This window comes from Populus trichocarpa, chromosome 19, assembly GCF_000002775.5.
Source record: "Populus trichocarpa isolate Nisqually-1 chromosome 19, P.trichocarpa_v4.1, whole genome shotgun sequence".
NCBI lineage: Eukaryota > Viridiplantae > Streptophyta > Magnoliopsida > Malpighiales > Salicaceae > Populus > Populus trichocarpa.
In genome coordinates this window covers 5679598-5701839 of record NC_037303.2, presented here as the reverse complement: position 1 = coordinate 5701839, position 22242 = coordinate 5679598, and the positions used below count along the sequence as shown (strand labels likewise).

Genomic DNA, 22242 nt, shown 5'->3' with positions numbered 1-22242 from the left:
ATGAAAGCGATATAGAGATTGACAACAGAAGCTGAAGAAAAGAACAAACCTTTCCTCATCCACTCAGATGAAGAACAGAAACTGCAAGTTGTGTTTTTGGACACAGAAGTAAGATCATCCAATCAACCTATGACTCACTGCCTATTTTGTTTTACACCATCATTAAAACATAATTAATAAAACCCCAAATCACAAACCAGTTACACCGAGTCCATGAAATCCAAATTAATTATCACTGCAAGAAGACACAAAAACATTAATCTGCTCCAAAAAACTCAGATTCTGTGGCCTGTCTTTCCTCTTCACATACCCTTTTGCCTCTTTCTCTCCATACACTCCATAACCTCTCTTCCCACTCCTCTTCCACATCTCCATCGCATAGCTCCTGTGCCCGTAATACGCCTCCACCCCAAACACGGCGTCCCCTCCGTCAATGGGCTCTACCCTTATCGGCAGCCTCTCGTAGTGATCCCTACCAGTTCCCTCCAATTCATCGAGCCTGGACAGCCCCTGACTCGACACAGCGTATAACTCGCCGGTGACCCGGTGAGACCCGGTGGCGTCTGGAAGGTTGAGAAGGAATGGGACCCTGTATGGCCCACAGACAAGCGGGTAGTTGTCAACGGTTCTGTAGATTCCATTGAAGACAGCATCCCCGGTTTTGATCAGATCCTGCATCAAGACATGGTTGGAAAAGCCTCTCTTCAAAGTTCCATACGTGAATACCAGCGTTGTCGTTGATGCACGATTGCTGTTGTTTTCTGCTTCGATGCCCATGTGTTTTCTCCTCTCTCTTTACGATTTTCTTTTCCTCTTTACCCTCTGTTCTCAGTTAAAAGAGGATGCCTAATTGTGGCTGGAAAGCGGATTGACGAGAGAGGGATAACGGAGAGGGGAGTTTTATTTATAGAAGTCTCTTTTTTTTTTTGTTTAATTTCTTGAGTCAATGATGGAATACGAACTCTTCAATGGATGGTTAAAATCTTGAAAGCTGCGTTCCCTTTTTAACTTTGAAAAGTTTAATTTTAAATATGAAGTTTTTCATGAAAGATTTAATATAATTTCAGCATTATAATTTATCAGTTCTAAATACTAAAACTCAAGGGGTTTTTACTCCCCTCCTAGCCCTCTTCACACAAAATAATATGATTGCAACTGTGTTTATTTTTACTAACAAAAAGTTCATTTTTTTGTCTTACAAAGTTTTTTAGTTTTTAGTTCTTTTAGTTTAAATTTTCTAGTTTCAATGCTCATTCCTTAAACTTCATTTTTCATTAGTTTTAAGTTCGTAGAGACAGAGAGAGATATTAAAATAGAGAGAAAAAGAGACAAATTTTGATTAATTACAAAAAAAAAAAAAGTTAATCTTAAAAATGAGAGTTTAACAAAAATATATTTTTTTAATTATATCAGAAAAAATAGATTTGAATTCATAAAATTTTATATGTGTGTGTGTTTTTAGGTTGAAAATGACTTTATAGAGGCCACAATTATTAAACCCAGATCGGCTAATCGGGTCGACCTGGGATCCAGTCGACGCGATAGCTGGACTGGTCCGGGTTAGACAAAAAACCAACCAATACAAAAACCTGATCGACCCGCCGGGTCGACCCATGACCCTAGCTACCTGGATGAGACCCAACACACACACACACATGTGTGTGTGTGTATATATATATATTATCTAAAAGGTGTGTGGAAATTACTGTAGCTTTCCCACGCCATATGCTTCTTCTTTTTTGTTTTTTTTATTTTTTTTTGTTTTGTTTTTTTTGTTTGTTCATTTTTTTTTGTCTTTCTTTTTTTTTTTTGTATTGTTTCCACACGCCTAGCTAAAAGATGTTTTTTTTTTAAATTATCTTTGTCGAATTTGTTTTTTAATATTGAGCTGGTTGAGAATTCAGCTTTAACTTTTCCCGCATGTTTTTTTTCCATTTTTTTTCATTTTTCAATTGCTTTTTTTCTTCCAAAATTGTTTTTTTTTTTCATTTTTTTTGTGTTTTTTTTTCAAAATTGTTTTTGTTGATTTTTTTTCTTTAAAAAAACTGTGGATTCCTACAGTGTTACCTCACATGATTTTTTTTATTTTTTAATGATTTGTTTTGTTTTTTTTCATAATTGTCTTTTTCGATTTTATTTTTTTCATATTGAGCTGGTTGAAAATTTAACTTCGTAGTTTTTTTTTAAAACACTGTGGATTGCTACAGTGTTACCCCACATGATTTTTTTAATGATTTTTTAAAACATTGTCTATATCGATTTTATTATTTTTAATATTGAGCTGGTTGAGAATAACAACTGTAAATTTCATCAATTTTGCTTCATAGTTTTTTTCTTTAAAACACTGTGGATTGTTACAATGTTTCCCTACATGTTTTGCTACAGTGTTTCCCCACATGTTTTGTTTCAAAATTATTTTTGTCCAATTTTTTTTTTTTTAATATTGAGTTAGTTGAGAATTCAGCTTTAACTTTCCCCGCATGTTTTTTTTTTCCATTTTTTCCAATTTTTTTTGCTTTTTTTCTTCCAAAATTGTTTTTTTTTTCATTTTTTTGTGTTTTTTTTTTCAAAATTAATTTTGTTGATTTTTTTCTTTTAAAACACTATGGATTGCTACAGTGTTACTCCATATATTTTTTTTATGATTTTTTTGTTTTTGTTTTTAGAATTATCTTTGTCGATTTTTTTTTATATTGAATTGGTTGAGAATTTAGCTCCGTAGTTTTTTTCCAATTTTTTTGAGTTTAATTTCTTGAGTCAATGATGGAAGACGAACTCTTCTATGGATGGTTAAAATCTTGAAAGCTGCGTTCCCTTTTTAACCATGAAAAGTTTAATTTTAAATAAAAAGTTTCTCATGAGGGATTTAATATAATTTCAGCGTTATAATTATTATTAGTTCTATAAACTAAAACTAATAATATGATTGCAACCAAGGTTGTTAAAATCGCGATTTTAACACGACACGGAAAATGCAATACAAACTCGGATCGTAAAAACGGATCGTAAAATCGTAAAATCGTAAGGAATTTTAAAATACATTAATAAAAAATTCATGCTTCAAATAAAAATTCATACATAGTTTAAGCACCTGAAAATACATGTTTCAAATAAAAATTCATACATAATTCAAGTACCTTAAAATACATGCTTCAAAATAGTTCAAGCATCTTAAAATACATGATTCAAATAAAAATTCATACATAATTTAAATAACTTTTCATTAGCTAATAATTAACAACCATCTTAAGAGGATTATTAGTTTACATGACACAATCTGCAACAACCAACTCGCTAACTAAAAAAAGAAAAATTAGCACATAAAACAATATTAAATTGATCGGGTTAAATAAATGGTTAAAAATATAGCCAAAGTAATCAAATTTATTAAAATCAGTGTTTTTATTTGTATAAATTAAAATCTGACACGAGTTAAGCTTCTAATTATGAGTTTCGTGAATCAACCTATTATAATAAATATAATTTTTTAAATTATCCCGTTACTATTTTTATATCTAATTTATATTTATAAAATCTCTTTTACTTGCTAACGTACTTTTAAAAAACATAAGTAATTTAAGGGGAATGAATAGCCAAAATAACATAACAAAGAAAAGTAAAAGATATGGGGAAAAAATCTGAATTAAATTATAATTTAATATTATTGCCTTGACGAATTTTGTTACATTCTATCTCTGCAGCCCTCTTGATTTCTGACATCCACTTCTTAAATTATAATTTTGATCTCTGCAGCCCTCTTGTCCACTATGCAGACAAAATTCACATTCTGCAGCGAGTGAAGACCGCGTGACTGTGCATTTAATTGCACAACCAATAGGCGCTGGACAGCTGGAGCAGGGGGGAGACATTTTGCTTCAGTGCATGTGTTCCGTTAAAATCGTGAAATCGACCCTAAAATCGTGATTTTTTGCGATTTCACCCGATTTTAACGATTTCACCCGATTTCAACCCGATTTTACCTATTTTCGATTTTTTCAAACGATTCAGCACGTAAAGCATGTTTTGACTCGTAAAATCGTACGATTTTACGAGTCAAAACGCGATTTTAACAACCTTGATTGCAACTGTGTTTTTTTTTTTTTAATAAAATGTTCATTTTTTGTCTTACAAAGTTTTTTATTTTTACATGTGTGGTCCTTCAAGTTTAAAATTTTCTAGTTTCAATGCTCATTAATTAAACTTTATTTTTCATAAGTTTTAATTTTTAACTTCTTTGAGAGAAAAAGAGAAATTTTGATTGATTACAAAAAAAAATCATTATATCAATAGTTAATTTTAGAGATGAGAGTTCAACAAAAATAGTTTATTTTTTTTAATTATATATAAAAAAATAGATTTGAACTCATAGAGTTATATATATATATATATATATATATGTGTGTGTGTGTGTGTGTGTGTGTGTGTGTGTGTGTGTGGGGGGGGGGGGGGGGGGGGGGGGGAGGGTTGAAAATGACTTCATAAAGATTCCTGTGGTGTTTTTAAATTTAAAAAATTTGAAATATAATTTTTTAAGGTAAAAAACTCGAATCCTAGTTTTTCAGTCATTCATGATATTTGGAATTTAAATCAAAAGACAAGAAGTCATTTATCTAGAAAAATAATAAATTATTTATTTTATTAAAAAATAAAAGGTGGATGGCATCTACTTTAAAAAAAGAAAAGAGAGGCATGTGAGCCTCCTATTCCAAGCCCATGTGGGCTTTGCCTTTTTTCTCTTAGACCAAACACCTGAGCGTTTCCTTTTAGGCTAGACCTGCCAAGCGTTTTTTAAAAAAGTTGTTCTTAACTTGTTTTTTTTTAATTTTAGAGTAAAATTCTCTTTAAATAAATTTATTAAAAATATTTAAAATATTATCCAATTATGCTAAATTTTTAAGAAGATTAGAGTGTTTTTACAGTAAAATTTGTAATTAATTTTTGAATAATTATGTACTAACTTAATACACAATTTTTTTTAAAAGCTCTTTTTTGTTAATATTCAATAAAAATAAAATATCTATTTTTTTTATAAAATTTGTGTGTAATGTTCTTATATTTAATATTCTTATTTTATAGAGGTGCATAAAAATGGTCAATTTATGACTTTTTTATTATTTTTTATTGAAACTTGTTTTCTAATTATAATAAGTTTCTATTTAAAAAAATAATGTCTTTGATAAAAAAAATGTTTTCATAAAAACAAAAAAATAAATACATTAATAAAGAAAGAGATTATTTGAATTTCAATTATTTGTTATTCAATAAACCATGTTAGTAATAAAAAAGACATGTTATTGTCAAAACAAATTACACAAATAAGAAAATAAAATTTTGAATAAAATATATATTTTTCTCCATAAATTTATTCATTTTTTTTCTTTTATTAATACCTATTTTATTTAGAACATAATTAAATAAAAATAGATCTTAAAAAATTCTCCACGACAATATACAAGCAAAATAGTTAGTTTATAACTAAACTAATAAAATGTGACAAGAACAATTGTGAACATAAAACAAAAGAAAAAAAAAGATCACTATTTCCATAAAACAAAAGAAAAAAAAAGAACAATTTTAAATGGAAAATTTATGCTTTTAATTCTAGCATAAGTTCACTCTCTTGTTTTTCTTTTTTTAATGAGTAATGCTTTGTAAAAATAAAATTAAAAAATTGTCCTCAAATAAAAATATAAAATAAATAATCAAAACAACCACTATTTCCATGTTTGTTTATAATCCATTAGTTATAAACATTTGATAAAACATCCCTTCATTCATTCATATATATATATATATATAATTGTTGAATTTTGAGTGGTTTTATTTGATGAAATTATGGTGAAAATAGAAAAGGAAATGTTGCTGATAAGTTGTGGTGAAAACTGATTGGCTATGGTTATTTATCTTGTGAAATTTGACAGGTTTTGGTGAAAAAGGGGAATATATATGTGGGGATGATGATGAAGAGGTTGCTAGATTTTTTGAGTGGTTAAGAAAGCTTGAATGTGGTTGGAAAATAAAAATGGTAATTAAATCATTCAAATTAATGGCATTTTTGTAATTCTTCCTACAACGAGCAACAACTACTTTTCTTTTAAAAACCAAAAAGGTTGGTTTCAAGAAATTAGTCCTAAAAGCTATATTGAAATTTTTGTTATTTTTAGGCTTCAGGGACTCTTTAGTTATTATTTCAAATATAATGATAGTTTTGTAAATAGAAAACATTTGTGTTTATTTTTTTCCTAGCACCTACTTTTGTGGATATAAAGTTTTACCCGTCATCAAAGTTCAAGATGGATAGTATAATATTTGAAAAAGTGGTTGCAAGGTGATTTTTAGATCAAACTATAGGATAATGAACATAATTTTTGCAAAATTAAATGGACCAAATAAGAATCGACCAACCTCAACTTAAAATTTAAAGGGTCAAATGAAGAGGTGAATAACCACAATATAAAATTTAAATAAATCAAAGGAAACATGATGAAAATCAATGAACATCACCAAAGGATCCATTAGAAGTGTCAATTGAATCAATTACAAGATCTTAAACTAAGAAGATCTAAGAGGAATTGATTTTGTTGATTCAAGATGTTTGAGTTAAAAAGTTGCAGATCTGCTATATTGGACCATTGTGTACTATTTGGATCATATAAAAAACTATAGGTGGCATTTTATTGTGATTCGAGTTGGGATGGAAACTAAATATCTCAAGCTTCTCATCCATATATGATGGGTTCATTAACTCATCTAGACGACAAAGAACAATGTATTTAAAGTTGAGCTTGTAATCTACCATCAAACAAGGAAAGTTGGAACAAGACTGTTATTCATATGATTTGTGGATTCTTACAAAGTAAGAATTTAATTACATATAGAATTCTTATTTTTCAAGAATTCCTTACTTTCCAATAAAATCAATTAGGCAACAATCCTTATTTTTCAAAGATTCCTTATGCAACAACAATCCTTATTATTCAAGGATATTAAAGATGATTTTGGCTTATTTTTTCTAATACTCAAGTTTATGCTAACAAATATAACTTTTGAGCTGACTGTTAAATTGGTCTAAAAGGTTTCTAGAATATTCCAAACGTCTTATTGTCTATAGGCTTTAAATATCACATAATTGAAGTTCAGGAAGACCTTGTGATAAAGTTTAGAAGTTACTATAAGGGAATTACATTATTTTTCTAGTTGGTTTATGATACTTTTTTCTATTTTATTCAGATCTATTTTATTATCTTATCAGTCTTGTTTATGATGTTTTTACGTAATATAAATAGGGTTTTATTTTTATCTTGTATTTAGGTTTTTGGAGACTTGATTTATTTTAGAATAAAATTATGTGTGTACAAGGTTGTGCTCATACTTTAGGTTTTTCATCGTACTTTTCATTAACATATCAAAGATCAATTATCTTTGTAGTGTTCTTCTTAAATTTCCAGTTTATGATTCCTTATAATCATAGGGCTGAGATCTTTTTTTATTCAATAACTTTAATGTCTTGGTTTAAATAATCATTGTGTCAGATTCTTTATCGTAATTTAATTTTAGTTTTATTGGGTTGTTTGTTTCTTACAAACGGGTTTAAGAGTTCTTACCCTCTAAGTATTAATCATGATCAACTTCATGAAATTCTTAATTTGGTTAAATCAAGAGGTTGGTCAAATCAAATCAAAACACGACTAACTTTATAAAATTTTGAATTTGATTAAATCAAGAGGCGACCAATGAGATTTAAAATGGGTCAATGAAAATTTAGTGATAGCAATCTACGACTAAGTGTTGAAGCCTTCAAATTACAATTACAAGGTTTAACTTAAATTGTTAGAGCTTAGTTAGGCTAAAATTTAATGGAGCCTTGTTAGGTTTTAAAAGAAAAAAAAATGCTGCTGGGCTCAAAATCAAAAGAAACCTTGCTGAATTCAAATTCAATGAGAACTTGCAAAGGAAGGATTTTTAAATGGGCTTTCTGAAACTCCTCGGCAGAGAATTGCACAATACATTCATCAGGGGTTAGGAAACCAAATGAACGCTTACATGCTAGAAATATAGATTTTTCTTTCAATCAAGATCCAACTTCCCCATTGATAATTGAATTTTTCCACTTATTTCTTGATGTCTTCCTGCCACTTAGCTCACTAGCCTGCTCAAGTTCCCCATTGATAATTGAAATTTTCCACTTATTTCTTGATGACTTCCTGCTTACTTAGCTCACTAGCCTGCTCGAGTCTTGCTTAGTTACGACATCCATCTAGATGCTTGTGCTATTGTGGTACCTTCATCCTACTGCTTGAGCCTTATACAATAATTACCACCCTCTGTGTTTACCATTCTAAGAGACCCTGCGCCATCTGTTAATGCTAACAGAGTGATAACTTTTCCCTGGCATGTGATTTTGTCCCCAGTTCGTGATCTCGCTTCTATTTTGTTGTTTTGAGAGACCTGACATCATCTACTACTGCTTGGAGAGTGATAATTTGTCATCAACCTGTGATCTTGCCCCTCGTTTGTTGTTCTGACACTTTCCAAACTTGGATTGACTTGCACTTTGTTAAAGAAAGTGTCCGGATGTAAGTTTAAAAACATTTTATTTTTTTAAAAAAAAATACATAATCATGCACTATCATGAACTAAAACATGACTTGCGACCTTCCCGAGATATTTCTGGGAGAGTGGTTGATACTCGAATTCATTGATTATTAAATGTTGGTTTCAACTGGCACAAGCTTCTCTAAATTTTGCAAAGATTTCTACCAGAAAGTTGCAAGGAAGCGAAGCGGTACATAAAAGTCTTTGTCATCTAAAGAACAACAGCTAAGTTATATGTAACGACTAACAGTAGCTTTAAGCACCCATTTTTGTTTTTACTAGGATAAAAAATGAACGCTGAGATTTTTCGAGGACGAAGTCTTGTTTCCTGAAGGTGACTTCAATTGGTTCCTATCATGTGGAACGATGGTTCAACAATGAATTTGATGGCTTAAATTATCGATTTGAATCCTTTACTAACAATACACTTTCTTAACACAATGACAGCTGTGTCAGCTTCTAGTGTTCCCACTTCTATAGTCATTTCTTTTAATCTTTTCTGCATCATGAGAAACGAGTCTTATTATGAATAATTACCAGCAAGCAAAAATAAAAGCATGATCCTGCTTTCTTCTTCAGTGACATTTTTGCTTCTTCTCTATGGTTCACTACCTTCTAACTGGGAACAGTGCATAGTCTACCACTTATTTGGAGGGCTATTCTTTTCAAATCAAATATGTCGGAGGGAACTGGCTTTCTTCCCTTCTCTTCAGATCAATGATGTTAGGAAGATCCTTGGTCCTATTGCCAATAAGTTTCCAGTACTTTATTCTGATGCATCAATATCAAGGTATCTCAGAGCAAGGAACTGGAATACAAAGAAGGCTACCAAGATGTTGACAGGCATGGAATTGGAGGTGGGAATTCAAGCCTGAGAAGATCCGACTGGTATTCACTTCTAATACTATTTGGGAGTCTTTGTAACCGAAGTAAGAAAAATAAAACAGAAGCCAATTGCTAGTTGTAATTGTATTTACTCCCTAATTGCCTTTGTAAAGAATTCATAGGAGATACGGAGAAACACTACTTTTTTTTATCGAGAAGTATTTTTTTTTCATGTAAGTGAGGATACAGTTTTTGAAGATCATTTGATGTCAGGTAGCGCTCATCATGGGACATGCAGACTGCTTCCTTCCTTTTGTGTTCTAGTTGTATTTTCTTTGTCATAATTTTTTTTCTTAAAACATGACATTCCTTAGTTTCATGTTTGTAATCATGATGGAAAAAACAGAACTCGTTGGGGTTCTTGGTGTTGCCTTGCTTTTCATGGGACAAGGATATTGCATAAATTATTTTCCTTTGATTGCAGCTAGTAACTCAGGACATGTAGTGGTCAATGCGTGTTCAGGATCTCAGGAAATGTTAGGCAATCACAAATATATCCCTTAGTGCTCATCTCAATGCCTTGATAAACGACTAATAACGCTGGGGACATTATACTTGTCTTATTAAGCTTACCAGTAGGGATAACATGGCATAGCGAGGATGAAAAAGAGAGAGAGAGGGATGGAGAGAGAGAGAGGAAAAAACCTAGTCATTCGGGCCAAGCCCAAACGACTTGGAATTCTAGCCAGCCAGCCCCAAATAACCAGCAGGCTTTTGTAAAAGCTTGATGCATAACAAATATTTATAATCACCTGCCAAGTTGCACGAGTTTTACCTATACTTTTTAAATTGTTTATATTGAGTCACTCTACTATCTTTTGGCTTTGGTTGAGCTCATGTATGTTATCCATTGCCTATAACATGGTCTCTACCTCTTAGTCGATTATTATCTAATAAAATTGACCAAATAAAATATTAACAAGTGTCCTTTTATATACAAATATAAAAAAATAAATTTAAAATTTAAATAAAAAGGAAAACAACAACAAATATTGTGTTACTTTTCTTGTTAGTTTTGTGAAGTGTTCAGCATTGTACTTGGGTTTTTTTTAAGGTGTTTTACATTAAAAAAATCCATCAAAAAAAAAAAGGAAATTTGAATATAATTAGGCTTGGGAATTGAATAAAATTGGTATAATATATTGATCTTGAATAAAGTTTTGAATGATTTCGATTTATCTTTGTAATTAAGTTTGTGTTGAATCATTTTTGTTTTAATTTCATTTAGCTTAGTGATGAATTTCAAAAATTCAGGAACATAAAAATATAAGGTTTTTTAGTGTTTGGGATAGTAGCTGATTTATACGTTAAGTATTTAGATTTCTTCTCAATCTAAAAAACTCCAAATCCATTAAGGTGGTCTTGGATACTTTTAAGAAAAACAATCCTAAATGGAGGAATTTTTTATCTTCTGATGGTAAAGGCAATATCTTATCAAATATCAAGGTTGTAGAGAGTTTAAGATTGTGAACCTCACCCTTTGTTATAAAGCTCTCATGGTGTATTTATAGTCTATAAAAGAAGGGCCTGTAGGGTAATTACCCTGATAGCATTGAATGAGAGATAAATATCCCTTACCTGATAAAAATATGGTGGGTTCACGGAGGATTTTTAAACACCTAAAAAGGTGTAGAGAGATTAAGAGTTTAAGATGACAAATATAGTTAAGCCTATAAAGGTGAGTTCTTCCCTGATGTTTAGATTTAAGGGAGGGCGGTCACTTTCCTGTACATGCTATGAGAGGATGATAATTATCTTAGATTTAATTGGCTGACTGCCAAGTCCAAACACCATAGGTCTACTATATGTACCAGACCCATACTATCTTGAACTTTGCACACTGTCAAGCCCAAACACCTTGGACTTGGTTGACTGTCAAGTCCAAACATATTGGATCTGACATGCATGTCAAACTCACGTTACCTTGAACTTGATGCACTGCTAAGTCCAAGCACATTAGGTCTAGCATGTATGCCAGACCCACGCCACAACTTGTTTAACTGTCAAGTCCAAGCGTATTGGATTTGTCATGCGTGCTAGACCGATGCTACTATCTTGGGCTTGGCACACCGCCAAGCCTAAGTGCCTTGGACTTGGCTGACTATCAAGTCCAAACATATTAGGTCTCGCACATGTGCTAGACCCACGCTACCTTGAACTTGGCGTACTGCCAAGTTCAAGCGTATTGAATCTGGCATGCGTGTCAGACTCATACATTTACAATAAATAAATAAATAAAATTGACTCATCACTTATATTTTTTAATTCAAAGTTAGTTTTATTATGTACTTTTTTTTTAATATTGACGATGGAGGGGGTGTATTAAGAAGCTGTATAGCTTACAGGGGCTCAATCAAACCACAAGACAATTGCGGGCTTAATCAAAATAATTTAAAACGTAGAGGTACTAATGTGGGGGTAAAACCCAAGTTCCGGCACCTGTATATGTGCCAAGCCGAATTAGGATTAGCACTTTGACAGTGAAAGAACAAATTACGACTCCTGTATTACACAAAAATCATCAGAAAAAATCATCTCAGATGATGTTTTCGGAAATTAATGAAGCCTAAATTATTTCTTAAACGAATACCAAGACCACGGACTTGATAACCATGATTTGGAACCCTCCCATCCTTGTACTTAAAAGCCTCCAAGTTGATCTCAGCTAGCAAGGAAGAGTTGCATAGTATACCTAGGTTACGCCTAAACCAGCCAAAATCTTGCCTAATAAACAAAGCAAGCAATATTTTACTTTCATTCCTTAAGCAGCAAGAGAATCAAGTCGTTTAGTTTGCAAAGACTTCAGCAAACACCACTTATGGTTAATTAAGATTGATTAAAATACTTTATAAATGGATTTATGTTAATTATCTATAGAATCAAAGCTCCTGGCCAATTCGTTTTCTTGACTCTTTGTTCTTTTCATCAAATCCCCAGATTACTTTTCCAAGAGTCCAAATTAAATGCTACCTCCCACTCTTGTTGTTTAATAAACATACGATTCAGACATTCAAATCTAATTATGTCTTAAATGATCTCGATGAGAAAACGGACTTTTCCCAAAAACAAATAAAGGAACTCTTAGCACGAGGTGTTTCAAGCGTGAGTTTCTATACATGTGTACTAGATACATAAGCAGCAGCATGATTCCTTCGTTAATTATTTTTATAATAATGTCTCAATCTCAATAATGCTCCTTTTATTAATTTTATTAATTGGTACTTAGACCAACTTACGCGTATCTCGATTAATTTTACGGGTTTTAAAATTAACGATCATGTAAATCTCCAATGACCGTAAGATTTGTGAGACTCAAACTAGTGACCAGAACAAACCTAAAATCTAACCAATTAAATTACACCCCTCAAGATTATGCTACCTAATTATTCCACATAGATAATAGAACTAGATGCTTTGGTAAGTGTTAATTAACTATGTTACATCACTATCATGCTAGTTACTTGAAATTTGGTGTCAAATTGAGGATAATATACACTTGATTGTCATGTATAGACAGAAATCCATCACATCTTAAATACTGAGGAAAATAAATTGATTAGTGGACCACGTGATCATGTTTATACGTCAAAGATGACAAAAGTTCATCATTTTTGGGGTTCAAATTTAAAGGCCTTGTCGAAATTATCAAAATTTCCTTCGTATCAGTCTCGACATCGTTTGATTTTGACATGTTCATGCATGAACCTTCTCTTATATAAAATTTGGATGTTCATAGTAATACTTCTGAAGTCTTGAGAATGCTACAAGATAACTGGAGATGGATGCTCACCCCTACTAGTATGAAATCATGCCCAAAATCGCAGCATGTATATCCCAACAATGGCAGGCACTTCTATGCTCACATTGTGAGCCCTAGCCTTAGTAGAATGACGAGTTACCAGTTCGTGAAAGGGTGTCAACTGTGGAAATCTAACTACTATATGGTGATGTTATGTGATTCTTTAGGCCTTGCAATGAAAACATGACAAATGTTCAGAATTAACTCTCGTAATCTTACCTTAATTACTTGTCATGAAAAAAAATGACTTTTTTTTCTTAAATACTTGTCATAAGAAAAACCTGGCTTTTATGCCTTAAAAACCAATTGTTTTTACTTCAAAAATAAACTTGATTACTGTATAGATTGTTTATTCATGAGTTGTTTAAACAAAATGACTTACACAAAATAATTCTTAATGTGTCAAAAAAAAAAAAATTCCAGCAAATTCAAATCCAAGGCTAATCTTAAGCCTAGGATCCAAGACTCATGCCATGTTGAGCTGAGCCAAGAGAAAAGTTTTGATATCTTATCAATTTATTTTTAACTTTTCAACTTGTTACTATATAAATTTTAAGAAAAAAAAATTTTCTTTTTTTTTATTATTGGATACAAGGTTTTAGGTTTAACAAAACATAGAAGCTATGAATTTTTCTAAAGTTAATTTCTCATTTATTTATAATTTTTTTAATCTTATCCATGTTTCATATAAAATATTAAAGTATTTTTATTAAAGAATAATTTCTAATAAAATTTTAACGAGTTAATCCACTTTTATATCTATTAATCAATTTTTTTTCTTTAAAAAAATTAAAATGTAGTGGTGGCCGTTAATTTAACCCTACCAAGTGATAAAAAAAAAAAAAAAAAAAAACCGTAGATGTATGAGGTTTCAGGTAATTTAAGTGTCCAAAATGCATGCCATCGTTCATATACACAGGAAACAAAATAATGGTCAGCAATGAGCCGAAAAAGTGAAAAAGAAAAGGTGAGACAAGATAACATAATTTGATGGAACACCTAAGATTGTGACTTGTAAAAAACCACCCTATCTACTGTCATTGCTTGGTTGAATATAGGATGGATACAAGCATCCAAGGGAAATTCCTGAGGAGGAAGACTGCTGTTTGCTTTCTCGTAATCATCTTCTTTTCTTTTCTTTTCTCTTTTGACAATATGTTTCCCTTTATCTTTTGTATGTCACCATACAAAGCGTCAAATGATTTAGTGATAAGAGTTTAAGATTAAAAAATTTGTTTTTTCTGTGATTTCTGGGTTGAGTTTTGTGGTTGCGCCCAATATTGATAACCACCGGAAGCTTACTTGATCATTAATCTCAAGACTTATAAGGATTAATTGAGATAGACATAAGTTGATCCGGACATCCCGTCGACAAAAACAAAAGTTGTTAAATCGCAAGGGATTTGTATGGTTAGATCCGCACTTGTAAAGTCATCATTGCCAAAACCTATGAATAGATTGTTATCTAACAGAATGTTGCCAATCACAAGTATATCTTTATCACATTTAATTACTTTCTAGGCGCAAACGGAGGCATAATGAGGATTCTTTAATCATTTAAGCTGACGTCTTTCGTTTTGAATTAATAAACACCTAACTTAATAAAAAATAATAATATGAGTAGAATTAAGTGGTATACCAAATTAAATAGCGTTATTGTTTATATGTAATAAGAAAAAAAAAATCCTCCTTATACTTTGATGATAGACTGTAACAGTGTTTTCTTTTTTTTATTGATCCTTGGGATTTTTTACAATCTCTCAATTTCTGTCATCTTGTTTGGTCTTTAAAATTGCTTTGATTTGGAATTGGTTTTGATCATTGTTTTACATAACTTTATACTTACGTACTAGGCACATGTTAGCGGGTGGAAGAAGCTCGCCACGTTGCAGCAACGTGTGCGGCCTTCTCCAGTGACCAAACACTAGCTTCCACGGTAGTTGGAAGCGGCACTCTAAGCTCTTCAAGGTGGCCCGATGTTTGTTGATGAAGGCGGGGTAATAGGGCTCCGATGACCTTTTTTTCTTCTCTATATTTTCTCTCTTCTTTAGTTGAGACTCACACTTGCTTACCAAAATTCAAAAGTGTCATATCATTTTGTTTTTATATCGAATTTAATACTCATTCTTTTAATTTTTATTTGTTTAGTTTTGAATTCCTTTTTTTATTGATTTTGTTTTTTATTCCATCCCTTAGCATTTGGTTTCATTTTATTTTTATATCAAATTTGGTCCTAATACTTTTAATTGCTATTTGTGTTTTGATCCTTTTCTTAATTATTATTTTTTAATTTCATCCCTCAACATTTGGCATCATTTTATTTCTAGGTCAAATTTGGTCCTCATTCTTTTGATTTTTATTGTATTGTTTTGAATCCTCTTTTTTATATTGGATTTTTTGTTTAAATTTAATCCCTTAGCTTTTAGTTGATTGAGAATTTGACTTCATGATTTTTTTTTATTAACTTTCTATAGGGTTAGTCCCAGCCTTATACCTCGGGTCACGAGTTTCAAAGATTAGCCCATGTTGACTTTGATATTTTTTAGGTCCTTTTTTAAAATTGATCTTTTATATCAATTTTATCCTTCAATATTGGGTTGGTTGGGGATTAAAATTCATTATATTTTTCATTTTCCTTTCTATGTGGTTATCTCAATCTCATATTTCAGGTCACAAGCTTGGCAGGTCAAACCGGGTTGACTCATATATATTTTTTTGTTGCTTATTTTTTTAAGTTTCGTCTATCAACATTGAGTTATTTGTTAATTGAGCTCACAATTCTATTCAATTTGTTTTTTATGGGGTTATTATTGTCTCATAACTAGATCATGGATTTGAGAAGCTGACTTAAGTGGTCTCGAGTTATTTTTTTGTGTTCTTTTTAACTTTTAGTCCGTCAATATTTGATGTGCTGGGAATTAAGCTTATATTTTTTTTTATTTTGCTTTCTATGGAGTTCTCTCATTCTCATTTAATTTTTTTTCTTCGTTATCAAATAAGATCACGAAGGCCTTTTAACAAATTAGGAGGATATTTTTTCATAATATTGGTAAGAGTTTATCTTGACTTGATCATTGTCCATTTTTTTGTTTGGTTCGGTTTATTTATTGTAATTGTCTATTTTTTTAATCATATTATTAAATTAACTAAGTTTATTGAACCCAACCGAGTCAATTACTCGATTCTTGGACTTTTCTATTTAAAAATGTTGGTGTTTTCTAAGAATCTTTTTTTATGTTGGGGAAATTCAGCTCAGCCCATGGTGTAGCACAAGCCACCAATTTAGTAAACAACTAGCTGTCATCACTTTTATGAATAATACTCACATGTTATTGCTTGCAATATCACTTGGTTATTTATATAATTAAATAAAAAGTCAATAACTAATTATTTTGTTAATCCCTTATATTTTTTTAATTTTAAAATATTAGTCTTCTTAGTTAACAATGCTGTGAAATCTCAAGATTTTATTAAAATAAGCATGATCGTATATAGAAACCAATTCTTTTAACCAAATTAAATAAAATTATATATACTTAAAAAAGCAACATAAAATTTAATTATAACAAAATCTAAATTGTGTGGGGGAATTACTGCGTAATTTGCATTGTGGATCCCCTCACTAAACACTATGGACTTACTATTCATAGAATTTTTTTCTTTTCTTCCCTTTTTTTTTTATTTCGCCCTTATAGAACCAAATTGTAGACCAATTTCAGTTAATTAATTAGGAAAGTTTGAGATTAAAAGACAGGGATCAAAGTGTAAAAAGCATAAGGAATGTAAGGCTTTTTTAACTTTAGGCAAAATATTTATTGTAATCCAAGTACTTTTCAAAATATATGTATTATGTCTCCAATTTTCAAAACAAAGTCAATTTTAGTCCAAGGAGAGAGAGAGAGAGACTAGATTCCGATACTAGAGAGAGAATCAAAATTGACATCAATTCAAGGCACCAAAATGATTGATTTTGGTGTTAACGAGTTTTATTTGGTGAGGAGATTCCCACTTAGGGTTTTTTCACCTTCAAAATGCCTAAAAATCATATCTAAGCCCGAAAAGATTTTATTTTCGGGTTGATTTTAGGTTTTTATATAGTTTTTTTTTTTGTTTTCTATGTCATTGATGAGCTTATCAAGGTATCTAAGGTTGTTTTGGGTATTTTTGGTCAAAATAGATTTCTATGTCAAAAATCATCACCCTGATTTTCTGACCACTAGAGTAGTCGAAATCTAAGGAAAATCAAAATACACATTGTCTATCTGAGCAATTAAAAAAAGAGGTCAATGTGTGCGAACCCTTTTCTTAATAGGCCAGATCTAGCAGCGTTTGACCTTTTTTTTAATTTTTCTAATTTTGTCTATAGTTATCATTAATGAATTTTGTTTTCATTTATTAACACAAATTTATTTAATTAGATGCAGTATAAGCTTTTCAATCTATATTTAGAATTTTTTTATATAAAAAACAGTTAGAGTAGCCAGCAAATTTAATTTTTTTTGGGAAAAAAATTACCAACACATAGTAGAGTGTAATTCAAATAGCTAGTTTGTTCTAAATTTTTTTTGCAATCCAATTTATAATACATGACAACGTGCTTTCTATATATAAATCCAACTGGTTAACAATTCCTTTGAGATCTAGCTAGAACATTAACTATGTAAGATAAAACAAAAGCTTGTCTCAATTAATGGTGGTGTTGTTTCCAATAACAAATTTGAATTTTGTAGTTCTTGTAGATAATGTCCGAGCAGACAACATTCCTTTAACAAAATGAATGATCAATTAATATTGTAATAGTAAGTTATATTTCAGTCCCTCTAGTTTTGTAAAATGAATTAAATAGTCTCTTGAAGAATAGGAGAAAATGATCAATTTACAAATAACTTTGAAAATATAGGGACTAATTGGTCATTTGCAAAACTAGAGAGACTGTTTAATTTATTTTACAAAACTAGAGGGACTAATTTATAATTTACTCATGTTGGAAATGGTACAGAAGCATCTCGATTTTCAACAAAGGCTGCTTTTTTGTTCCATTTTGTCTCCAACAAGAAGATGACCTAATCTTCAATATCCTTTGGAAATCTCTCCATTGTGATTTCGTAGAAAATCACGTTTTGTCAAGTTCAAATGTTTCTATCTTTAATTATATGGTTTAATGGCGCCATGTAAATTCAGTTTCACTGCTAATATAAATAATTAACCAAATTAATATATATTATTACTCGATAGTTAATACGTCGAAGTAACGTGAGGTCAGGATTCAAGATTTGAGGTCATATTTTCTTCTTAATAAATAGTAAACTGAGTTAGCATATTTTTTTTTGGTTGTTTGGTCAAGAGATTTATGTTATAACTCAACTGGTCAGATTGATCAGAGATCACATGTTCGGCTCTTATAAGTGTATTTGAAGAGTTAAAATTCTTAAACTTGTATGCAAGAAAAAACAATAAAAAAAAGCTAAAATTAAATTATGATAAAAAACTTAACACAATAATTACTTTAATCAAGATAACAAAGTTATTGGATGAAAAAGAATTCATTCCTATTAATTAATTTAACTAGGGTACCGCAGTTATAGGATGGAAAAGAACTTATCTCTATGATTATAAGGAATCATGAATTGAAAGTATAAAAAGAACAATATAAAAAATTTAAAGTATTAGCAACTTTGCACACATAATATTATTCTGAAATAAACCAAGTCTAAAAAAAACATAATTACAAGTTAAATAATCCTATTTATATTAGATAAAAACATCATAAACAAGACTAGAAAAATAATAAAATAGTATTAATTTTTTTTTTTTTAAAAAAAGTCTAAACCAACTAGGAAAATATTGAAAATATCGCACAATAATTTTTAGATATTATCATAGGTCTTACCAGTTTTTTACCTTAAAAAAAAAGGCTTTTAGAATCTTCTATGACGAATATCAAGCTTTGATTAATGTGATCCATGCAATGTTTGGACAAGAAGTGGTGTTTTTGGGCTTAATATTTTTTAATGCATAATTTTATATTAACAATTATAATTTTCAATTTGATCATTAAATTAAATTTAAATTTTACTAGAAAGTTTTAAAATTTATATTTTTTATGAAATTAAAATTTTATAGCTATTAGAGTTTGGTAATTAGCAAACTTTTTTTTTTTAGCAAGCAATTTTTTTCTACAAGTACAATATAGATGGCAATAATTAGGGTTATTTTACCTAGGATTTCCATGTCGGCAACTAGAATTAATTATAACAAGGATTCTTTAGTTTTTGTGGGACAAAATAGTCGGCATATTAGTTTTATCAAGTTGGCAGAATATTTCTTTCAAAGATCAGCGGTACATAATATTATAAAGTTTCGGTAACATGTGGGGTCTAATTAAAGCAAGGAGTCTTTATTACAGAAGGACTCAAAGTTGACAGCCTCTTGTTTTGTCAAGAGTTCAAGTCGGCTATTTAATTATTTTCTACAATGAATCGGCAACTTTGTTCTTCATAAGTTTTTGGTTTGTTGTTTCGGAATAGGGTTTTGTTTTTTTATATACTTAGGGTTTTTATTTTTAATTGGTTTTTAGCCTATTAGTTCATTAGAGTTTTTTTTATTTGTAAATTATAAATACTCTCTTTTGAGGGTTAGATAGACAAATTGATAGTTATTTTTTATATGGATATTGTGTCACTATTTACGAGAGGATTTTTACACATTTTGATTCTTCATTGAACTATCTTCACTTATCAATTAATAATTGTTTTTGTGACATCTTTCATATACTTCTCGTTCATATTTTTTTATAATTGTTGGGTGGGAACTTCTATAATGACCTTAACTTTTGGATGCAATTTGTACACAATTTTCTTCTTTGTCAATGTCAAAACGAGGCCAATTTTTTTTTAGTGACAACACTATCAGCCTAATGGTTAACCAAATTAATTTGGTAACTAAATCGGTCGATCGATTTCTCTTAAAGTTCTTAAATTTCCCTATTAGTCGATCAATCGGTCGACCGGTTCTATCAACCATTTAAGACAATAGCGATTTCAATAAGAATTCTAAAATGTAATGTTAAGTTGGATAAGAAAAAAAAACAATTGTTGAATGAAATCCTTACTTGAAAAGAACCCTTAGCTGAATATGTGTTGTACTGCCCATTGGAGTCCATAACAAATAAAAAAAACTATTACAATTAATTCTTTCTTAGCCAACTATGTTTCCACATAATAAGGAATTCTCCTATAGTTGGCATCTGTAAAATACATGGAAAGAAATAAGTCCTATAGTTGCCCAATAGGCCCTCCATGGTCAACCCATAATACTAAAATTAATTAAGCCAATGAAATAGATGGATCAGACCTTATTTATACATAGATTAAACTGACTAAAATTTGAATATTATTGAATATTATTTTTAAAATTTTGGTTGATGTTAGCCCATTAGATCAACTAGGGCTTAGTTTCTCTAAAGTATAAATAGTCTTGTAAGACATTATTGTTTTTACGTGGTGTGTGAGAGAGGATTCTATTTTTTAATTCTTTATTAAACTACTTTAACTTATCAAATAATTAACCAAGTTTCATAACATCTTCAATACTTCTCATTCACATCTTTTATAGGTATTGGGTGGGAATTTGGTTACTTATAGTCTTGGTGCCTCAATATAGATTATCATTATGTCAAACTCAATTACAAGCCTAAATTTAGCTTTCTTAGAAAGGGTCAATTTGACTGTGAGTTTTTAGATCTTTATATCCATGAGTTTATTTTAGTTGGTATCAGAGCAAAACTTTAAAATTATGTTATACTTCTTTATCTTTTAGTTTTTGAATTATTTCATTGTTATTGTAATATATATTGTTTGCCACATATATTGTGTATGAGAGAAAATTCTATTGTTTTAGTTCTTTATTGAATTATTCTAACTTATCAAAGAAATAATTAAGATTTGTGGCGTCTTCCATACTTCTCATTTGCATCTCTTCATAGGTATTGAGTAGGGGTTTGGTTACTTATAGTCTTGGTACCTTAGTATAGGTTATCATTGTGTCAAGTTCAATTATAAGTTTAAATTTAGATTTCTTAAGAATGGTTAATTTGACTGTGAATTTCTAGATTTTTATATCCATATGATTCAATTCATTTGGTATCAGAATAAGACTCTAAATTTAGATTATATCCCTTTATCTTTTAGTTTTAAATTATTTTATCGTTGTCATAATTTGAAACCTAGTTACGACAAAAGTTAAAATAATAATAATAATAATAATAATAATAATAATAATAATAATAAGTGGAAGAGGAAGAAGAAGATTGTTTGTGATTTGTTATTTCCAATTAGTAAAAAAAAAAAAGATAAAAGAAATCACAAAAAGAAAAATATGGTTTAGTTGTAAATAGTGTTTCATCAAATCTTGAATTTGAAAACTTTAAAAAAATATTACAAATATAAATAATTATGAGTTTTGGGATATATTAATGTCATATCTTAATTTTGGAATTATTTGAACATATTTTGTTTTGAGCATTTTTGAAAATTCAACATAATTCAAATCCTTATTGAATTTTTACAAACATTCAAATTAAATCGCTTATAAATAATCTAAATAAATGATAAGAAATACTACAAATTAGGCAAATAATCAACATTGGCAATAAACTAGCGATAAGAAACAATGTGGGCTTACCACTGCTTTTATTATACAATCAACAAATCTCACAAGGTCAGCACTACACACCATGAGCCAAATTATACAGTATATTATTTTTTTTTTATATCAAAATACAAGTAATATAGATGAAAAGTAACAAAGTTAGGAAATCAATGAGTTAAATTATATAAACCGGTTCAAATCGACCGGTTTCGGTTCAGTTTTTTAGGATAAATACCGGTTCAAATCGGTTTGGCTTGGTTTGACTCGGTTTTTCCCCGGTTTGGCTTGGTTTTTTCTGGTTTGGGCTCGGTTTG

General features: G+C 30.1%; 1 protein-coding gene across 1 annotated transcript; it reads right to left on the bottom strand.

The window, feature by feature from the left end:
• Positions 1 to 32: 32 nt before the first annotated feature.
• On the bottom strand, positions 33 to 920 carry LOC7491069 (putative gamma-glutamylcyclotransferase At3g02910). The gene has a single exon (XM_002325407.4). It carries the CDS (start codon positions 775 to 777, stop codon positions 226 to 228), a length of 552 nt encoding a protein of 183 aa, XP_002325443.1. The 5' UTR covers positions 778 to 920; the 3' UTR covers positions 33 to 225.
• Between the last annotated feature and the right edge of the window lie 21322 nt (positions 921 to 22242).